Raw genomic sequence first — 19,603 nt, 5'->3', positions numbered from 1 at the left:
AATTAATGCTATTCAAGACTATCATAATGTTCAAAAATGTTTGGCTTATAACAAAGGTAATGTTTATGTAGTAAAATTTCAAAAGGAATGGCAAAAATGGGAAAAACTTGTTCTGCTATAATTAATGTATATTTGATTTATTTTCTTTCTCCTCTCTGTTTATCTCTCTCATATGTTCTAACATATTTTGTCTCCTGGGCTTTGAAACAAAATTTGAAACAATATCTGCGTTTTTACTTATATTTTAATAGTATATAATGACAATAATTAATCCATCCCCCATCTCTCTCTTTTTCTCTACCTTTTTTTTTTTTTTTTTTTATCTTTATGTCTATCTATATCTCTGTGCTTGTCTCTATTGTAGGTCTTTCTGTCTGTATTTGTATCATATGTTTATATGTTCATATATGTGTATGTGGGTGTGCAAGTGTGTGATGGTGTATGAAAAGGTGTATGTGTTGTGTCTATCTATATCTCTGTGCCTGTCTCTATTGTATGTCTTTCTGTCTGTATTTGTATCATATGTTTATATGTTCATGTGTGTATGTGGGTGTGCAACGCCGTGATGTCACGAGGCTTGATTGCATATGGGTAGACATGCAATACAGCCTCGAGCTCAGGCGGCATGAGTGTATTGCCTTAGACCATCCAGTATTACACCTGTAGGTATGAAAGAAACATATTTATTCCACCACTTTAAATATTAATAATCCCTACATGAAAATTTTATGATATATATGTTAACACAAGTCACATTCTTTGTTTTCTTTATTGTAACACTAGCCTAGACAAAAATGTAGTGTCTGAAATTATTTTTTTTTAATTTTACTGAGAAAATAGCTGTAATTTTGTTGACGCAGTGACCCAACAAGCTTAAGGTTGTATAATATTGCAAAGAGTACAACAGTTAAATGGATCTGTTTGTAGCCTCTTGGTTACACAAAGACATGCTGTACGTCGACTATTGCGTCCCTTTTGAGGGATGTGTGTCCGGTTGGGTTAACGTTGAAGACACCTCGATGTTCAAGTTAAAAATGGCAGTATCAGGTACAGTACGTACATGCATATATAGTTGTGTTTTATTTGTAAACGGGTCAGTCAATGAATATGAGCTAGTACGTCGACTATTGCGTCCCTTTTGAGGGATGTGTGTCCGGTTGGGTTAACGTTGAAGACACCTCGATGTTCAAGTTAAAAATGGCAGTATCAGGTACAGTACGTACATGCATATATAGTTGTGTTTTATTTGTAAACGGGTCAGTCAATGAATATGAGCTAGTATTATTCAATAACTAATATTTTATGTTAGAGCTTGAGGTTAATTGTTGTGGTTATCCTTTGATAAATGTTTATAAATCATGACTATTTACGATCTTAACATTAATGAATCAAATTTTGAAAAAAAAGGCTCGTAATTATAAACTGACAGTTGTACAGACTTGATATTTACAAAAGCTGTTTAATAAATTTCTGCTAATTATATATTGCGTCATTGTATGATTAAATTGCATATACATGTAAAGGAGCCGTCGCTAGCCATGTAATACAACTTCAGCCGAGATGAGGGCGCATATTACATTGGGTAAATTGGTATTACACCAGTATATTGTATTTTTATCATCTGACCCGAAGGGTCAGGATGACCTATAGTCGTCATGTTTCGTCCGTCGTCGTCCGCCGTGCGCCGTGCGCCGTGCGCCGTGCGTTAACTTTTCACATTTTGAACTTCTTCTCAAGTTCTACCAGTGCAATTTGGCTGAAACTTGCATGAAATGATCCTGCCATGGTCCCGACAAAGTGTTGTTATTTTTTGGGTCGATCCGAAATCCAAGATGGCCGCCACAGCCGCCATCTTGAAAACACATTTTGAACTTCTTCTCAAGTTCTACCGGTGCGATTAGGCTGAAACTTGCATGAAATGATCCTGACATGGTCCCGACAAAGTGTTGTTACTTTTCGGGTCGATCCGAAATCCAAGATGGCCGCCACAGCCGCCATCTTGAAAACACATTTTGAACTTCTTCTCAAGTTCTACCGGTGCGATTTGGCTGAAACTTGCATGAAATGATCCTGACATGGTCCCGACAAAGTGTTGTTACTTTTCGGGTCGATCCGAAATCCAAGATGGCCGCCACAGCCGCCATCTTGAAAACACATTTTGAACTTCTTCTCAAGTTCTACCGGTGCGATTTGGCTGAAACTTGCATGAAATGATCCTGACATGGTCCCGACAAAGTGTTGTTATTTTTCGGGTCGATCCGAAATCCAAGATGGCCGCCACAGCCGCCATCTTGAAAACACATTTTGAACTTCTTCTCAAGTTCTACCGGTGCGGTTTGGCTGAAACTTGCATGAAATGATCCTGACATGGTCCCGACAAAGTGTTGTTACTTTTCGGGTAGATCCGAAATCCAAGATGGCCGCCACAGCCGCCATCTTGAAAACACATTTTGAACTTCTTCTCAAGTTCTACCAGTGCGATTTGGCTGAAACTTGCATGAAATGATCCTGACATGGTTCCGACAAAGTGTTGTTATTTTTCGGGTCAATCCGAAATCCAAGATGGCCACCAAAGCCGCCATCTTGAAAGCACATTTTGAACTTCTTCTCAAGTTCTACTGGTGCGATTTGGCTGAAACTTGCATGAAATGATCCTGACATGGTCCCGACAAAGTGTTGTTATTTTTCGGGTCGATCCGAAATCCAAGATGGCCGCCACAGCCGCCATCTTGAAAATACATTTTGAACTTCTTCTCAAGTTCTACCTGTGCGATTTGGCTGAAACTTGCATGAAATGATCCTGACATGGTCCCGACAAAGTGTTGTTATTTTTCGGGTCAATCCGAAAACCAAGATGGCTGCCACAGCCGCCATCTTTAAAACACATTTTGAACTTCTTCTCAAGTTCTACCAGTGCGATTTGGCTGAAACTTGCATGAAATGATCCTGACATCGTCCCGACAAAGTGTTGTTACATCTCTGGTTGATCCCAAATCGAAGATGGCTACCATGGCACTATATCTAATTAACTTCCTACATGTTAAGGCCCTTTGGCCTCTTGTTTGAAAGAAAATTTGTTGAAAGAAATTGAAAATGATCCTGACATTGTCCTGACAAAGTGACACCATATGAAATTAAATTTACCATTGCCAAGGTAGTCAGATGACCGGTAAGGCCCTTTGGGCCTCTTGTTAGGTCATACAAGCAGACACCATTGTAATTGATTATCAATATCAATGATTTTCACAGCTTAATGTAGCTCCATACTTTTGGGAAAACCCATGTCATTTTTTTCTAACAGGTCTTAATTTCTTGCATTTTTCATGTAGATTTCAATTCTGTAAAGATAAATGGGTGTTCTCGAATTACTTTTTGAGATATTTAAGCTTGAAATATACCATCAATGCAAATTTTTTAGGCCGAAAATAGAAAAATTCATAAAATTATGTTTGCTGTAATATAAGGGTGAATGTTGTCTCGATCCTGTTGATTTTTTGTCCTAAATTTCTAACGATAGAACAATATACAAAACTCTTGTATTTTTACAAATGCTAACTATTTTTTGTTATTTTCCAGGACCGTTTCTATACGTAATTATCATGTTTTGCCATATTTTCGCGCGTAAAAAATCAATGAATAGGCCAAAAAGGAAATGAAAACCCATGTCAATTTCACAATATTTGTATATGATATGCCAAAGATAATATATTTTTCAAATATCATATAAAAACATGGGGTCCTCGATCAAAATTTCACAATTTTGTAAGCTTGAAGTTTGTAACTCACAACCCTACCCCCATTTCATCCAGTGCTAAGATGGGTCATATTTGACTATTTTTTGAAAATCATGCAGCAAAAAAAACATTCCACATCAGTTCATATGTTTTTGTGATAGTATATATGGTTTATGTCTGTTTGTTTTTATGATTTTCTCCAAATTTTGTGTTTAAAGGAAATCCGTATGCGATTTTTTTTAGAATTCCGGAATTTCGGTCTGGCCGGATCCCCTCTTATCATTTATAGCGACGAATTGCACTTCCGATGTTTGAAAGTCCATTCCCATTTACGACAGGAAACGGAAAAACCTCTGAGATAGCATATAATTTTCACTTCACTGCTTTTATTTGATTTATTTGATGATTTTAAACATTTAATATTATATGTAGACAATTTTCATCTATTGAAAAAATATCCAGGTGGGATGTCGTGGCGTATCGGAAACCATTCCGGAATTCAAAACAACCTCCGAAACTTCCGGTATAGCGTCATATGAATTGGCGCAGTTTTCAAAAGTATGGACCTACCAGGTTAACATTGTATATATTCTATAGCTACAGGATATGTATTAAACTGTATGTATTTCATAGTGCTTATTATTTTTGCTTTTAATTTTCAGAAATACAGGCTCCTCTCAAAAGTCTTACAGATCTCACGGAAAAGGAACTTTCCATTGTGGTCACTAATCATCTATTTGGGCAGTTATCAACCACATCAAGATTTCTGATCAACGTAAACAACTCTGGACCAAAGACATGTCCCTGCAACACAGGATGCGATAGCCCATGCAGTTTTGGAGATACAAGTATAGGTAGTTAATATCAGATTCAGTGAAGCGTAAAGTTTCTAATATTGATTTAAAATAAAATTAAAACTGCTTGCTAATTGCTTTTTCATGGATTGAATATATCATTATTAGGTCACCTGAGACGAAGTCTCAAGTGACCTATTCTTATCGCCTTTTGTCCGTCGTCGTGCGTCATATGTCATATGTCCGTAAACAATTTACATTTTCGACTTCTTCAAAACTGCAGAAGCAATTTTAATGAAATTTTGCACAAACCTTCTAAGGCATAAGGCCAATCAAAATTGTGAATTATATGGTCCCCACCCCCCCAGGGGGCTGTGGGAGGGGCCAAAAGGGGTAAAATTGAGTAAAATTTCAAAAACCTTCTTCTCTACTCACAGATGTGGTAGAATCAAATACTCTTCATAGATAGAAAGGTCTTAAGGCCCTTTACAAAAATTGTGAATTATATGACCCTGGGGTCTCTAGTTTACTATAGTTACACATTTTTGCGCATTATTTGGTCATTTGTAATAGGAAATGAGTCAAATGTTGTCAGAATTATCAGTATGAGATGGCCATTTAATCCTATTAACAAATTTTCTATGACTGACCCCAGGGGCCTTGGGGGCAGGGTCAAAAGGGGTCAAATAGGCTAAAACTTCAAAAATCTTCTTCTGAAATTGTGAAAATGGTAGAATCAAATACTTTTCATAAATAGAAAGGTCTTAAGGTCCTTTACAAAAATTGTGAATTGTATGACCCTGGGGTCTCACGTTTCCCCCTGGGGAGGGGGTCAAGTTTACTACAGTTTATAAATATAGGGAAAACACATTTATGAGCATGTTTTGCTCAATTTTCATTGGAAACAAGTCAAACTTGGTTAGAATTATTAGCCTGAGATAGCATTTTAATATCATATCCACATTGGTCCTGGCCGACCCCCTGGGGGCAGAGGGGCGGGGCCAAAAAAGGTCAAATAGGCTAAAACTTCAAAAATATTCTTTTAAAATTCTGGAAATGGTATAATCAAATACACTTTATAGATGAAAACGTCTTAAAGTTTGTTTATAAAAATTGTAACTTATGTGACCCTGGGGTCTCCTGTTTCCCCTTGGGGAGGGAGTCAAGTTTAAGTTTATATAGGAAAAACACATTAATGAGCATTTTTTGCTCAATTTTCATAGGAAATGAGTCAAACTTGGTTAGAATTATTAGCCTAAGATAGTATTTAATATCATATCCAAATTGGTCCTGGCCGACCCCTTAGGGGCAGGGCAAAAAAGGGTCAAATAGGCTAAAACATAAATCAAAAATCTTCTAAAATTCTGGATGTAGTAGAATCAAATAATTATAGATGGAAAGGTCTTAAGGTGTTAGAACGAAATTAATTTCTCCTATCGTAGCACGGGCCGCCAGGTGGCGTCGTGAGCGTGGTCGGAAAGCACGTGCGTGCTTCAATGCGTGGTCATTCAGGCGACCGGCATCTGTACCGTAAACATCTAATTCGGTGGTGGTGAATTATTGCTATTTCCATGGATGACATTAACGAACAGTCCGCTAACGAGCAAATTAGCTTGACAGACATTTGGCATGCCGTGAAGGCGCAAGGTACCAACATTAGCGCAATTAACAACAATTTGCGTCAAGAAATAATACAATTGAAGGCGGAGGTCAAAGGGTCAGCTGCCAACGTGGCGACTCAAGTTAAGAAGCTGAAAGTTGAAAGTTCGTACAAGTGGAAGTTTGAGGGTAATAAAGTTCAGCATAATTTCAACGCGGAAATTTCTGAAGATATCGGACAAATTAGTTGGGCTTTGGACAACGCAAAGTTGGATTATGCACGTGACTTAGTCACGAGTGTTTCAGAGAAACTGTCCAAGAGAAACAAACACATAAAAATTGCAGATTCTAGTGAGGGCGGCTGGGAGACAGTTCGTCAGTACGAAAACAATCCGATAGCCAGTGACTCAGACGATGAAGGAAGGATCAACAGGGCTGAGAACCGTGCCATTAAAAAGAAAAAAGGAAAACTGCAGGCAAAGAAATCAGCAGGGTTCAAGTCTCACAGCGGTGTCGGCAGTGTTCGTGGGCCTTTTCCTTCTTACCAGCAGCCCTTTCGTGGGCCCCCAGAGCCGTGGTTTAGCGGGGTCCCTGTGTTCCATTCAACGACAGGACAAGGTCACTCAGGTGTCACACACGCATACGCACAGCGGAAAGGTAGATCAGGCGCCTGTCACAGTTGTGGATCCTTCCAACACTGGAGAAACGAGTGCCCGAACCAAGGAAAGGCTATCCCAAACGTCGGGAAAGAATGACTTTATAAAAGATGAGTATTCTGAATTTGTACTTACTGATGATTATTTTGAATATGAGCAGGGTCAGGCAAATATCAGGGTATGGGGCAGGTTACGTGAACGTATTGGTTTTTGGGAGCGTATTGGTTGTAGTGAATTTATCCTTAATACTATTAGGGAAGGTTATAAAATACCTTTTTATTCTACACCTGTGTCGGTAGTTTTACGGAATAATCGTTCAGCGATGGAACATACAACTTTTGTTGGTGAAGCTATTTCAGAGTTGATAGCTAGAGAATTAGTAGAAGTGTGCAAAGTGAGGCCTTATGTTGTTAATCCATTAACCGTTTCCGTACAAAGCAGTGGAAAGAAACGCCTTATTTTAGATTTAAGGCATGTAAACTGTCATTTATGGAAAACTAGCGTTAAGTTTGAAGATATCAGAGTTGCAATGCAGTTTATTAAGAAAGATGCTTTTTGTTTCAAGTTTGATATTCACTCGGCCTATCATCATGTTGACATATTCGAGCCCCATAGAGAGTTTTTAGGGTTTTCTTGGAATTTTGGAGGAACAGTCAAATATTTCAAATTCAAAGTACTTCCGTTTGGTTTAAGTTCTGCCTGTTACATTTTTACAAAATTGACCAGACCACTAATTAAAAAATGGAGGTCTGAAGGAAAGGAGATACTTATGTATTTAGATGACGGGTTGGGTACTCATCGAGACGAGGCTATGTGTACGTTGATTTCTAAACAGGTCAAATACGATTTGGTACAGAGTGGTTTTGTTCCTAAGCCTGAGAAGTCTACTTGGATACCTGTAAGACAGTTGGTTTTCCTTGGTAACTACATTGACACTGTTTTAGGTATTTTAAAAATACCTGATGTTAGATTGATCAAGTTGCATTCTAGCATCTCTGGGGTAATGGCAGGTATTTCAGGGAGCGGATGTGTTAGCGTGAAGAAAGTTTCTTCAGTCATTGGGCAGATTATATCCATGTCATATATTTTGGGAAATATTGTAAATATAATGACGAGGAATTTAAGTATGGACGTGGCCATGTCAGCCTCGTGGAATTGTCGTATATCTTTGTCCAGTCAGAGTGTGGAACAACTCAAGTTTTGGGACAGGTGTGTAGAAAAGATAAACGAAAGAAAGTTCACGGTTGATCAGTCATGTCAGTCTATTGTTTATAGCGATGCTAGCCATACAGGTTTTGGCGGTTATGTTGTTGATTCTCCTATGGGTACATCGCATGGTATGTGGTCCGAATCAGAAATGGAAAAGAGTTCTACCTGGCGGGAATTGGTTACAGTTGACCGGGTATTGTTATCAATGTTGCATTTATTTTGCGGCAAAAAGGTCAAGTGGTACACGGACAATCAGAATGTCGTATCTATTGTTAACAAGGGTAGTATGAAGGCCGATTTACAGAGCATTGCCCTTTCTATTTTTGACACGTGTGTACGCAACTGTATATCAATAGATATTGATTGGGTCCCTAGGACCGAAAATGAAAAGGCTGATTATGTCAGTCGTATTGTCGATTGTGACGATTGGGGCGTGTCTAGCGATATTTTTGTTTATTTGGATACCCTGTGGGGGCCCCACGAGATAGACTGGTTTGCTAGTACTAACAATAACAAACTACCTGTGTTTTTTTCAAGGTATTGGAATGTTGGGTCATCCGGTACGGATGCGTTTACGGCCGATTGGCATGGAGTAAACGGGTGGTTTGTTCCACCAGTATGCATAGTGCATCGGGTTCTGTGTTATATGCAGCAGTGTGGCGCATACGGGACCATGGTGGTACCGATGTGGAGGTCAGCCAGTTTTTGGCCATTTTTATGTCCAAGTGGTGATGGGTTTATTCCAGAGGTGGTGGGGTTTATCTATTTACCTACTAACAAAGAGTCTTATACTCCAGGTAGAGGCAATAAATCCATTTTTGGGAGGAATGATCTCCCCTTCGATATGATTGCTCTACAGTTAAACTTTAGTAGTTTTTGAGATGGGATATCAGAACATAAAGTATATACTTTTTTCTGTTGATGTAAATTATGATTTACAACAAATTAAGTCATTCATAGATGAATGCCAGTGTTTGTTTTACATTTTAATGCAATATAGTTTGATATTTTAATTTGGAATTCTCGTTTGTTTAAATGTATTTTCGCAGGCTTTCAAGCGGGAGATAGCAGAGCTGCCTGAGGCCTTAGTCGGATACGTCAGTCTCCTCCCACAACTTTTGGTTGAGAGCAAAGCTAACAGTACCACCAAAGCGTATTATCAGGGTTTCTTGCGGTGGAAGGAATGGGCTTTGAGAAAAGGGCTTAAGGAGGTACAGTGTTTTCCGGCTAGGGCCATTCATGTAGCCCTCTATCTCGCGAGTTTAGTGCAGAACAGTTCAACGCCCAGTGTTGTTATTCAAGCTTTTTATAGTATAAAATGGGCTCATTCTGTGATTGGTAGTGATTCACCAACAGATTCGTTATTAGTGAAAAATATTCTCGAGGGTGCAAAGAGGCTTCTATCTACAACGAAGAACAGGAAGGACCCTATTACTCCAGAACTGTTGGATTCAGTGTATTGTGCCAATTATAAGGATAACGACTTATTTTCACAGCGCACTATTTGTTGTTGCTTGTTAGCCTATGCTGGTTTTTTGCGCGTTTCGGAATTATTGCAATTACGTATGTGTGATCTTGATTTTCATGATGGATACTTGATAGTGTCAATTCGACAGAGTAAAACCGATATATATAGAGACGGGAATCATGTCGTTATAGCTAAGACATACTCTAAATTATGTCCCGTGTGTAATTTGGAGAGGTACATTGTTCTCGCGGGGTTAATTTCAGGTACCGATCAGTACATATTTCGATCTATTACGAAGACCTCAAGCGGACATACGCTACGTGATGACAATAAGCCATTGTCGTATACTCGCATGCGCGAATTATTTTTACAGGTCTTTACTCCTTTTGTACCGGATATTTCTAAGTACGGGTTACATAGCTTGAGGGCTGGCGGTGCGACAAGCGCGGCAAATTTAAAAGTGTCTGACAGGATTTTTAAGCGACACGGGAGGTGGAAATCCGAAAACGCGAAGGATGGGTATGTTAAAGATTCGTTAGAAGAAAGGCTTTTGGTTTCTAGAAACCTCGGTATATAAAATGCGCTCCCTTTCTTTGGGTTCAGTAACGGGTCGGTCGCCCCGGTTGCACTTTAGTGATTTGTTTGTGTTGTTTGTTATTAAAAGGGTCCGTTGGAGTTGTAGGAGAAATATTATTTCTTTCGTTTGACAACGGAATTAGAACGAAATTAATTTCTCCTATCGTAGCACGGGCCGCCAGGTGGCGTCGTGAGCGTGGTCGGAAAGCACGTGCGTGCTTCAATGCGTGGTCATTCAGGCGACCGGCATCTGTACCGTAAACATCTAATTCGGTGGTGGTGAATTTTTAATAGTTTCTGTTTGTTCAATAAGCGATATAATCATGGTAATTAAATTACGTTATGTGTACATTTACATTTTTGTAGGGTATATTTAAGCAGAGACTATTTAAATTTGTTTTAAGGTAACACTGTTCATAAACAGTTTATTGAATTCTGATAATAATGTATACATATACTGTACTGGTACGAGGATTGTTGATTAGAAAGTGGTGTGTAATAAAACAGTAACGGGTCGGTCGCCCCGGTTGCACTTTAGTGATTTGTTTGTGTTGTTTGTTATTAAAAGGGTCCGTTGGAGTTGTAGGAGAAATATAGATGGAAAGGTCTTAAGGTGTTTTATAAAAATTGTGAATTATATGACCTTGGGGGTCTCGCGTTACCCCCTGGGGAGGGGTCAAGTTTACTTTAGTTTATATAGGAAAAACATATTTGTGAACATTATTTGCCCAATTTTCGTAGGAAATTAGTCAAACTTGATTAGAATTATTAGCCTAAGATATAGCATTTTAACATCCATATCCGTCCTCGATGACCCCCTGGGGGACCAGAGGGGCAGGACCAAACAGGGTCAAAATGATTAAAATTTCAAAAAATACCTCTAAGTTCACAGGTTTGATGGAAGCAAATACTCTTCATAGTCTAAAAAGTCAAATTTATAAATCACTGACCAACTTCAAGGCCCAGCATATAGTGTTTATATGTCTTTAATTTGTTTCATTATTTGTTTCATTATATATTCTAACTCAGGTGACCATTAAGGTCCATGGGCCTCTTGTTTTCCGGTACATGTGTTCCGTTCAGATTGTCATTACCATTAAAATGTTGTTTACATTAGAACCTCTCTCTCCATTAATTGTCTATACTATTAATTTTAAGCACTTTATAGATATCTTTCATATATAATTAAAAGGTGTATACATGTGTAATATATAATTACTTGCAGTCAGATTTTATTTACAAAGACCATACATAAAAAAATACTTGTTTCCGGTAACACCCTTTTGAAATGAAGGTAGATAGAGGTTACATATTATAATGTATTTTTTTTTTTTTTTGAATATTTTTTTTCTCTTCATCCCAGTTTCTTGCAGTGAAAAACTGAAATGCAAACATTTTTTTGTATGGCCTAATTTCACTAATACTACAGCTTTAGAAAATTTAATTGTTTATTTTTATTCAATGTGGCGTTTTTTTGTGGTTTTTTTTCATCTTTCATTTGATATAAAATCATTCAATGCTTGGTATGTGGTTACTGATGCTCTTGTTCAACGTTAGTATGTGTTTTTTTTTCATGTTAGGAAATGAAGAAGTATGGCATGGTAACATGGATGTTATCCTAAATCAAGAAGTGGCCATCAATACCGTAAACGATGAGTCTAATCCTAGTACGTCTGATCCGGGGAATTCTGACCCTGGCCATTTCTCTAGTCACGTCAGACGCCTTTCAAGAAATTCTGAATTCATTGCAAAGACTGTAAGTTTCTCATTTCTCCAAAGACAGAGTCGGCCTGAAATTTCACTTTCGCTGTTCCCTTGTATCAGTATTACATCAAATGGACTTGTGTTAGATTTCTATGACTCGAATCATGATGTTCTGCTGGAGAGTTCTGCCATTCCATTTATCATTCCTGGGAAAGAATCCACCTCCAGAACAATAAGCTTAACAATGATCATTGTAGCATGGTTAGCTGTGAATTATAGATATTTGTCTAGTGGTTTACCAGCGACTTTAAAATACGAAGCAGCAAAAGCTGGTTTCTTCGAACAGGCCGGGGATAAGCTAAGGGTGTACCGAGGTGAGCTGAAGTTGGGAAATGTCAGAGATTCTGTGTGTTTTAATGATGACAGTGATTCCGATGTGGAAAGTCCAGAATTTCTGTCAGAAATAAGAGCCAGGTTGTACAACATAGCAAAAGGAAAAGGGGTTGGAAGGGATGGGGACGCAATATATATATCGCATTCGAACCAATAAGCACCCAGGGTGTTTAAAAGAACTGAAAAAAATGAAGAAAAAAAACAAACAAATGAAAAGCTGCATATAAGACAAAATTATTGCAAACTTAAACAGTTTTGGTGTTTTTTTATGCCCAGGGATTGACTTTGAGGCCTCAAAAGGGAGAGGAGCGCTTCTAGGGACATGGGTGCCTATTGGATCAAATACGGTATTTTGTTGATGTATATGTATAAATAATGAAAACTGTTATCAAGGTTGAAAAGAATAAAATCAATAATTCTTTTGAAAAGTATTGTCTTGTCAGATCTTGTTTGATGTATTGCACATGGAATTTATTTTGAAAAGAAGCCAGAAGTTTGAAGAAGCAGCTCCAATTGTGGATAAAGCGGATAAACAGATCTAGAATTAGTGTTAGATTTCTTGGTTCGGTTGTTCAAAATGTGATTAGGCTAATCACAGTTTAACGATAATTTTCAAATAAAGATAAAATCCTCTCTATTTATACTAACTTAGCCAATTTTTTAAAAGATTTTTTTTTTGTAATTATAACCATAGGTTTTGCAGCAAATGGGAAATCTTTTGAACAACTGGGCCCTACTCTGAGATCCTAAAAAACTACATGTACCTATAATATATGCTTAGGTTTGGCTAAAGTTTTGGCTTGGATAATCAACAATGACCTATATTTATGTGACCTTTATTGTGACTTTATAAGTAATTGAGGTTTTCCAGTTATATAAGGAACGGACCCATAATGCCATTCTCCTGATCATGACTAGTAACTTATAATTAGTTCATATTAAAACAGACAAGTATCTCCACTATTAATATATAGATTTTAATTTGATTGGTGTTTTAACCTCATCTTTGGGCATCATTATCAATTTAATTATATTGAAATCGTTTTAAAAAAAAAACTTTTTATTTTTTTCCCCCAGAAAGGTAGCCTAGTGGCCCTTTCATGAATGTCATGAAGTTGATTATCTTTTACATTGAATGTGAAAGTATTTAAATTTATCATTCGTCAAAAATGAATTGTCATAAGAACGTTAACTATGACAGCTAACTGTGAATAGAACAATTTGTCAAGTTTTCCTATAGTTGCTTCCTAATAAATAATGCTGTATGGTAGCCTTCTTAGCTTCTTGGGAAGCTAATACTTGTTTAACTAATAACTATTATAGTGTGTCGTGCAGTTCCTGAAAATTGCTAACGTTTATGGCAATGCATCCTCGAAGAAACTTTATATAGCCAGCCAATCGTAGTTTATGTGTGGCGTCAGCTACGCAGCAGAGACACATCGAAAAAGGGAAGATAGCTCAAATTAGCTGCCGTTCAAGGTGTTTGTCATAATGGGGCTTATATTGTCTTAATGACGGCACTTTGTATAGATATGTAGGGTGATTTCGAAAGGAAAATCATCGCTCTTTCCAACGGTAGTAACCGTTTTTATGACGGGTTTTTTGAGTGTTAATTTGTCATATTTCCATGTTAAAGTTTTTGAGCAAGTTTCTATTTTGTCTATTGTTTAAGCTTAAGTCATCATAAATGTTTATGATCTTATTTTCCTAAACCTAAATACTTTGTATCTTGCCTATTCGAAGAATAGCGGGAGCTAATGTTGTCACCCTAGCGTCAGCGTTGGCGTCCCATTTCACGTTAAAGTTTTTGAGCAAGTTTCTGTTTCGTCAATTGTTTAAGCTTAAGTCATCATAAATGTTTATGATTTTATTTTCCTAATGTGTATGGATGCTGAACGTGATAATACAACCAATTTGGGGCCCTTTAGGTTTTTTTTTGAGTCTGTTAATTTGTCATATCTCCATGTTTAAATAGTAAATACTTGAAGATCAACTTCTTCTGAATAGGCGAGCTTTGCTGTTCTCCAACAGCTCTTGTTTTATCTAGAGCTCTAAAACGTCTAAAATGGTCTTAGGGCTCTCTGGTGGGTCCATGATTATATAATCTGTAACTAATTCTCAGATCCCTGTGTTTAAGACTATGTATAACCCACACAGATCCTCTCTGTTAAAGAGGGGTTTTGTTTTGTTGGAGAAATGAAATGCGAAACAATACAACAGATAAACAGGTCGATAACCTAGATTCATTTAAAAACATTGTTCCTAATTTACACAATGGATTCTATCGTGTTTGAATATAACTCGTGTTTCAGCTGGAGTCAATCCCTGCATCATAATCCTTCCAACGAAGACTTGAGGAATTTCTGACTAGTTTGTGCGTTTGTCGCCAAAAAATAGTTTAGGTCCTCACATTTAACAATATACACTCCAAAAGTTGGATATTATTTTATCAAGTATATCAATTTACATAACCATTCGCCGACGCTAAAAATAGGGTTAAAATATAGGAACAAATTGCTTACGGAGACATTAAAGAAATATTACATCGAGTTTAAGTAATTAGGCTTCATATATTCTCGACTACATTGACTATTACTTTCCAAGTGTTTTAAATGCATCATATTCGAAGTGCAATACAATTGTATGGTACAGTGTGTCTGGGCCTCTATTCTAAATCAGGCACATGTCAAAACGCTTCAGGATAACCTTCGGATCTCTCTAGAATTTTGTTTTCTGGTTTCTGCTATCAAGCAGCGCCGTCTTGTGTACTTTCTGAGAATAATAATCGTCAACCCTTCGGACTCTGTGTTTATCATATGATCATTTGATTGTAATAATCCATGTGGCACATCATACAAACATGACATCAACAATTGCAAGTAACCAATTAACGCACATGATTCATTTTGGCCAACCAATCAAAATGAAAGATTTTGCAGGGGCGTAGGAAGAAAAAGGGTCCTCCTGCACATTTTTCGTACTTTTGACATATTAGAAAATTTTGCCGCTTTGCGGCGCATTTCCTAAAACTTTCAAGCACGTAATATTCAAACCTTAATTAACAATTAAAGGATTGTTAGATTGCATTTATTGGAGATATAAATGCAATCTGGGTGGCAGATAAAGTTAGGGCGCTATGAATATTTATCTGCCAACAAGATTGCATTTATTTCTCCAATAAATGCAATCTAACATTCCTTTAATTGTTATATTTACATTTTACTTTCTAGTTCAAAGTAAAACATAATTTAGATGCGATTGAACATTTGAATTTCCTGCTTCAGTCAGTTAACCTCATCAGCGAAGTTCAATGTGATAAAAAACAGTCCCTATAAAAAATTGAAAATATCACAAAATTTCAATGTTTTTCAATAGCTTTTCAGTTTACTTTCAATAATCCATACATTTAAAAGATTTTTTTTCATAAGTTTCATAACCAAAATGGTTCATTCAACTATAATGCCAATTTTCCTGCGCGGACTAACATGGTATCAGTAAACAATGCTCATATCCATGTATGCAGGTATTACTACTCCAAGTCTAGGCTGCATTTATTGGCTCATAATGCAGATCACGATTACCATTAGAGTAATGGGAGTCGCAGTGGCAAAATGTATATATAGCCGCATGATCCGTATCTTTCAGGGTCCGTAAATCGACAAAAGAAAATTAGTGTACATATATTATAAAAAGTTATCAACTTTCCCCTAATTACACACCCAAAAAGTCAATACACATGAACTAGCCTAAAAATGTCTATCAAGGGATTCTACTATTTCAAAAATGTTTCTTAAAATATTAATTTGTTTATATATCTTAGCAAGACAATTAAATCAATTCATTATTTTATGAGTTAAAGAACAGTGTGCCGATGGTATGAAGCCGGTATGTTCAAATCGAGCAGGGTTGCATAATTATATGACGACATTCACAATTATCATTTCTAAATGCAGGTAACTTTATATCGAAAAATTTCCGTGTTAAGAACACTTTAAAATCATCAAAATACAATGTCAAACTCATCTCAGCCATTTTCTTGGGGGATGGGGAGATTCCCGGAACCCCCAAACACCAAAATCGTATTTTTTCCCTTGGGGGAGAACCCAGGACCCCCAAAACAAAATCTCACGACTTCGGTGCTCACAAATTCATCAAATACATCGTTAAACTCTTCTCAGCAATTCTAAATCGCATTTTTTTTCCTTGGGGGAGAACCCAGGACCCCCAAAACAACAAAATCTCACGCCTTCGGTGCTCACAAATTCAACAAAATGCGTCGTAAAACACATCTATCCCATTCTAAATCGTACAATTTTTTCCTGAATGAGACCCCCGGATCCCCCAAACACCAAAATATCGCACCTTCGGCGCTCGCAAAATCATCAAAATACATCATAAAACTCATTTCAGTCATTTTTTATCGTAATATTTTTCCAGGGGATATATACCCCGGACCCCCCAAACTAGCACGCTCGTCACTGTCTATAGATATGTACAAAGATTATATGTAATGATATATGAAAAAAGTATTCTCAAAATATGAGATTCAAATCTCATATTTTTCTGAAGAAAAAAAAATCACATGACAATATAACATAGCAATATGCACTATAAAATTACCAATGTCAATACTGTATATAGCATGTGGTGTATAAAACAATGTCAAAAGCCCACAAATAATTATTAGCTTTAAATTCATTTATTTTGTGTCATAAGCATTTAAAAATTTCAGGTTTAAGCTAGAAACGTCGTATGGGAAACTACTCACTAATCCGGATTTCCTTCCCCCGTAAACCGTGCAGTATATTATAAGCATAACGACATTTCCGGAATTGTTTTGTGAGTAGTTCTGTAGTTCTGCGGGCATGCATCATCAAAGAATCGTAAGGATCCTGCCGGGTCGACAGTTTCAAACGTTCATGTTATGTCGTTATTATGCAGTAAAAACGTTTAAACACAAAACTTTGTTGGAAAAGCAAAAAGAAAAGAGGGAGGCATACGACCCCGTTACGACTCCCAAGGATGTTGCAGTCGGTAAACTTGGTGGGTCAAAAGCGATCGCATTGAAGGTGCAGTACCCCAGACATGAACGTAAGTTTTCACTTTCTGTCTCGGTCAAAAACGTTGAAATATATTTCCTCAAGGATTTTTAAGTGAGAAGGATTCGTGACTGTCTCTTTACATTACTAAACACCACGCGAGACGCCTATGAACCGGGAATAAAAAAAACGTTTTTCTCAACAAATACTTGTCTTATCGAGTCAAACGAAACATCATTGTAAAGTTTATTAAATTTCACGAAGTATATTACTTGCATTAAAGACGGAATATTTAGAGGATATGTCTTAAATTTTCGTTAAAAATAATCGACAGCTTATGAAATGACGGCCCCGCTTCAGAAAGTAAGACGGTAACTCTCGCACCCGCAAGCTACATCAAAGGCAGCGCCGGCGGATATCAAAGGAAAATTAATCGTCGCCCAACGTCACGGTCAGTGCACAAACACAAAAGCGCCTGCCTTGGACTTCCCCAAAACCCAGTGTGACTTATCCTTCTCATATACGTCCTTGATTTCCTTAATGAAAATTCTACCTGAGCTTTTATTCACCTATCATGAAATACTTATTAGGTCATAATGAAAAACAGTTGTGCACTGTACATGTAACGATACATATTAGTAAAACTGTAAAATGTACAGTACTATTAAAAGTAGTTAAATAATTTAAAGTACAGTAATTTTAAAGTACTGAAACCAGTACTGAGCGCAGTATGCCAAATGATGACAATATTTAGTCGTAAAGGTATACATACATATTATAACTGATAATCCAAAGAGTTTTATTTTAATTTTATGATTTGTTTTTCTTGAAATCATGTATTTTCATGATATCTTTATTGTCATTTTTGTGCAACCTTGGTCAATATTAACCACAATATAATTTTATTCCACTCAGCCAAGGAGAACTCCTTAGCTCGATCGGTTGAGCAATGAGCATCATACTATAGCTAGTATTTAATCATTCTGAGGTCTCAAGTTGGATCCTTGGTGGATCGAAAGAGGTAGTAGTTAAACTTTTCGAATATAAACATATCCTGCCCTGTAGATCTGCCATGTTTTATTTAGATTCATGGATCATTTCCCAACAAGGGATTTTCGAATGTTAACCACACAGGCCAGTATTCTATAATGGCATGTCATATTTGAATTTTTCATTAAACTGATCAGTAAACCATCACTAATGAAATAAGATTATACATTTCTGTAAATTACAACAATTTATCATTTCATTACTAATATTTTAATACTGCATGCCCACTCTTTAATTTCAGTTTCTAGATAATATCTTGAAAAAGATTATGGATTAAATTAAGTATTGTCTGTGCTATATTGACTTTTAACATATTTTGATTGTCTGCATGTACAAAATTATGGAATTTGACCTTGAAATCATGATTTAACGAGACAACGTCTTCTTCAAACTGAAATGTAAACATAGGATTAAAAAGAATACATTTTATTCTTTCATGGAACATTTTTAAGAGTACTTAATGTAATCAGGTCTTAAGTTTAGCACATCTAGTTAGATTCATAATATTTCAAAGATGCTCCACCCGCCGACAGAGCATAGATGATCATAGCCATCATTTTGAACAATAACTGATGTATAAATCGACATTAATCGTGTTTGTATGTGTCCTAACTAACACAAAAAAATGCATATAATTTATGAAATATTTTATTTTTGCTTTTGGTTCATGCACAATTCAGTACTTGAGATATAGGGTATAGTGCCATGGAATTTTTTCCGGAAGTAATTATTTTTTTTTTTTAAATATTTTTAATCTTGAATTACAATAAGAAAATAAAACTTTTCATTGGTGGTAATGATGTAAAGTTTACTTTTCGAACTGATTAAAGGAAAAATACAAGTTCTTCTGCTCCTGGTTTTAATAGAGCAAAAATACCATTTTATCGTCTAAATTATAATGAGCTGGATAGTGTTAATATACCATAGCAGAAAGTGTGATATAGATGACTGTATTATAATTACAAAAGCGAACAAATAAATTTTTGTTTTTGGGAACAGTTTAAAGGCCCGGCACCCTTATTTGGGGCGTTGGAAGAATATAGTAGCACATATTGTACCCTCCACCGGCACCCTTCTTAGGAACCGCCCCCCACCTATCCTAGCTTCAGTGATATATGAGAAAGAGGATTCAAGAGAAAATCAGCAACGTAGGCTGAGGGGGTTGAAAGAAAGCATTTCCGCTCATCCTCACTAGGCTATAACCTTGCCTGTTTTAAGCAGAGAAATATGATTAAAATATGTAAATGCCAGTCTAAGACTGCAAAGGATGCTCCTGAAAACCCCATATAAAGCTGCTGACTATGAAGCCCACTGATTAGGTTAACAGGGAGAGACCAAAACTCAACCCCCCTTCTCCGGTTTCATGATCAGCTACAAAGTG

At 36.8% G+C, this 19,603-nt stretch overlaps 2 protein-coding genes across 3 annotated transcripts; both read left to right on the top strand.

Moving 5' to 3' along the window:
* The first annotated feature begins 775 nt into the window (after positions 1 to 775).
* On the top strand, positions 776 to 12,561 carry LOC138312587 (uncharacterized). Of its 2 annotated transcripts, none has more exons than XM_069253395.1 (3): positions 776 to 1,210; positions 4,397 to 4,588; positions 11,617 to 12,561. In XM_069253395.1, exons 1-3 carry the CDS (start codon positions 1,183 to 1,185, stop codon positions 12,288 to 12,290), a joined length of 894 nt encoding a protein of 297 aa, XP_069109496.1. In that variant the 5' UTR covers positions 776 to 1,182; the 3' UTR covers positions 12,291 to 12,561. The 2 variants fall into 2 exon arrangements, with proteins under 2 accessions (XP_069109496.1, XP_069109497.1); XM_069253396.1 differs by lacking the exon at positions 776 to 1,210 and adding an exon at positions 1,446 to 1,582.
* LOC138312588 (uncharacterized) lies at positions 5,947 to 10,573 on the top strand. Its single transcript, XM_069253397.1, is given in 3 exon segments — positions 5,947 to 6,867; positions 6,869 to 8,789; positions 9,042 to 10,573. Coding segments are annotated over 3 exon segments (2,721 nt in total). The 5' UTR covers positions 5,947 to 6,099; the 3' UTR covers positions 9,074 to 10,573.
* Positions 12,562 to 19,603: the final 7,042 nt, after the last annotated feature.

This window comes from Argopecten irradians, unplaced genomic scaffold (genome assembly GCF_041381155.1).
Source record: "Argopecten irradians isolate NY unplaced genomic scaffold, Ai_NY scaffold_0379, whole genome shotgun sequence".
Taxonomy (NCBI): Eukaryota; Metazoa; Mollusca; class Bivalvia; order Pectinida; family Pectinidae; genus Argopecten; species Argopecten irradians.
This window is presented reverse-complemented; position numbering and strand designations above follow the sequence as displayed.

What these genes read in the sequence shown, in the direction of transcription:
- LOC138312587 (XM_069253395.1), top strand. Translation starts at nt 1,183, where the DNA reads ATGTTCAAGTTAAAAATGGCAGTATCAG. An exon ending in GTTAAAAATGGCAGTATCAG is followed by an intron (nt 1,211 to 4,396) that starts GTACAGTACGTA and finishes TTTAATTTTCAG; the next exon opens with AAATACAGGCTCCTCTCAAA. An exon ending in TTTTGGAGATACAAGTATAG is followed by an intron (nt 4,589 to 11,616) that starts GTAGTTAATATC and finishes TTTTCATGTTAG; the next exon opens with GAAATGAAGAAGTATGGCAT.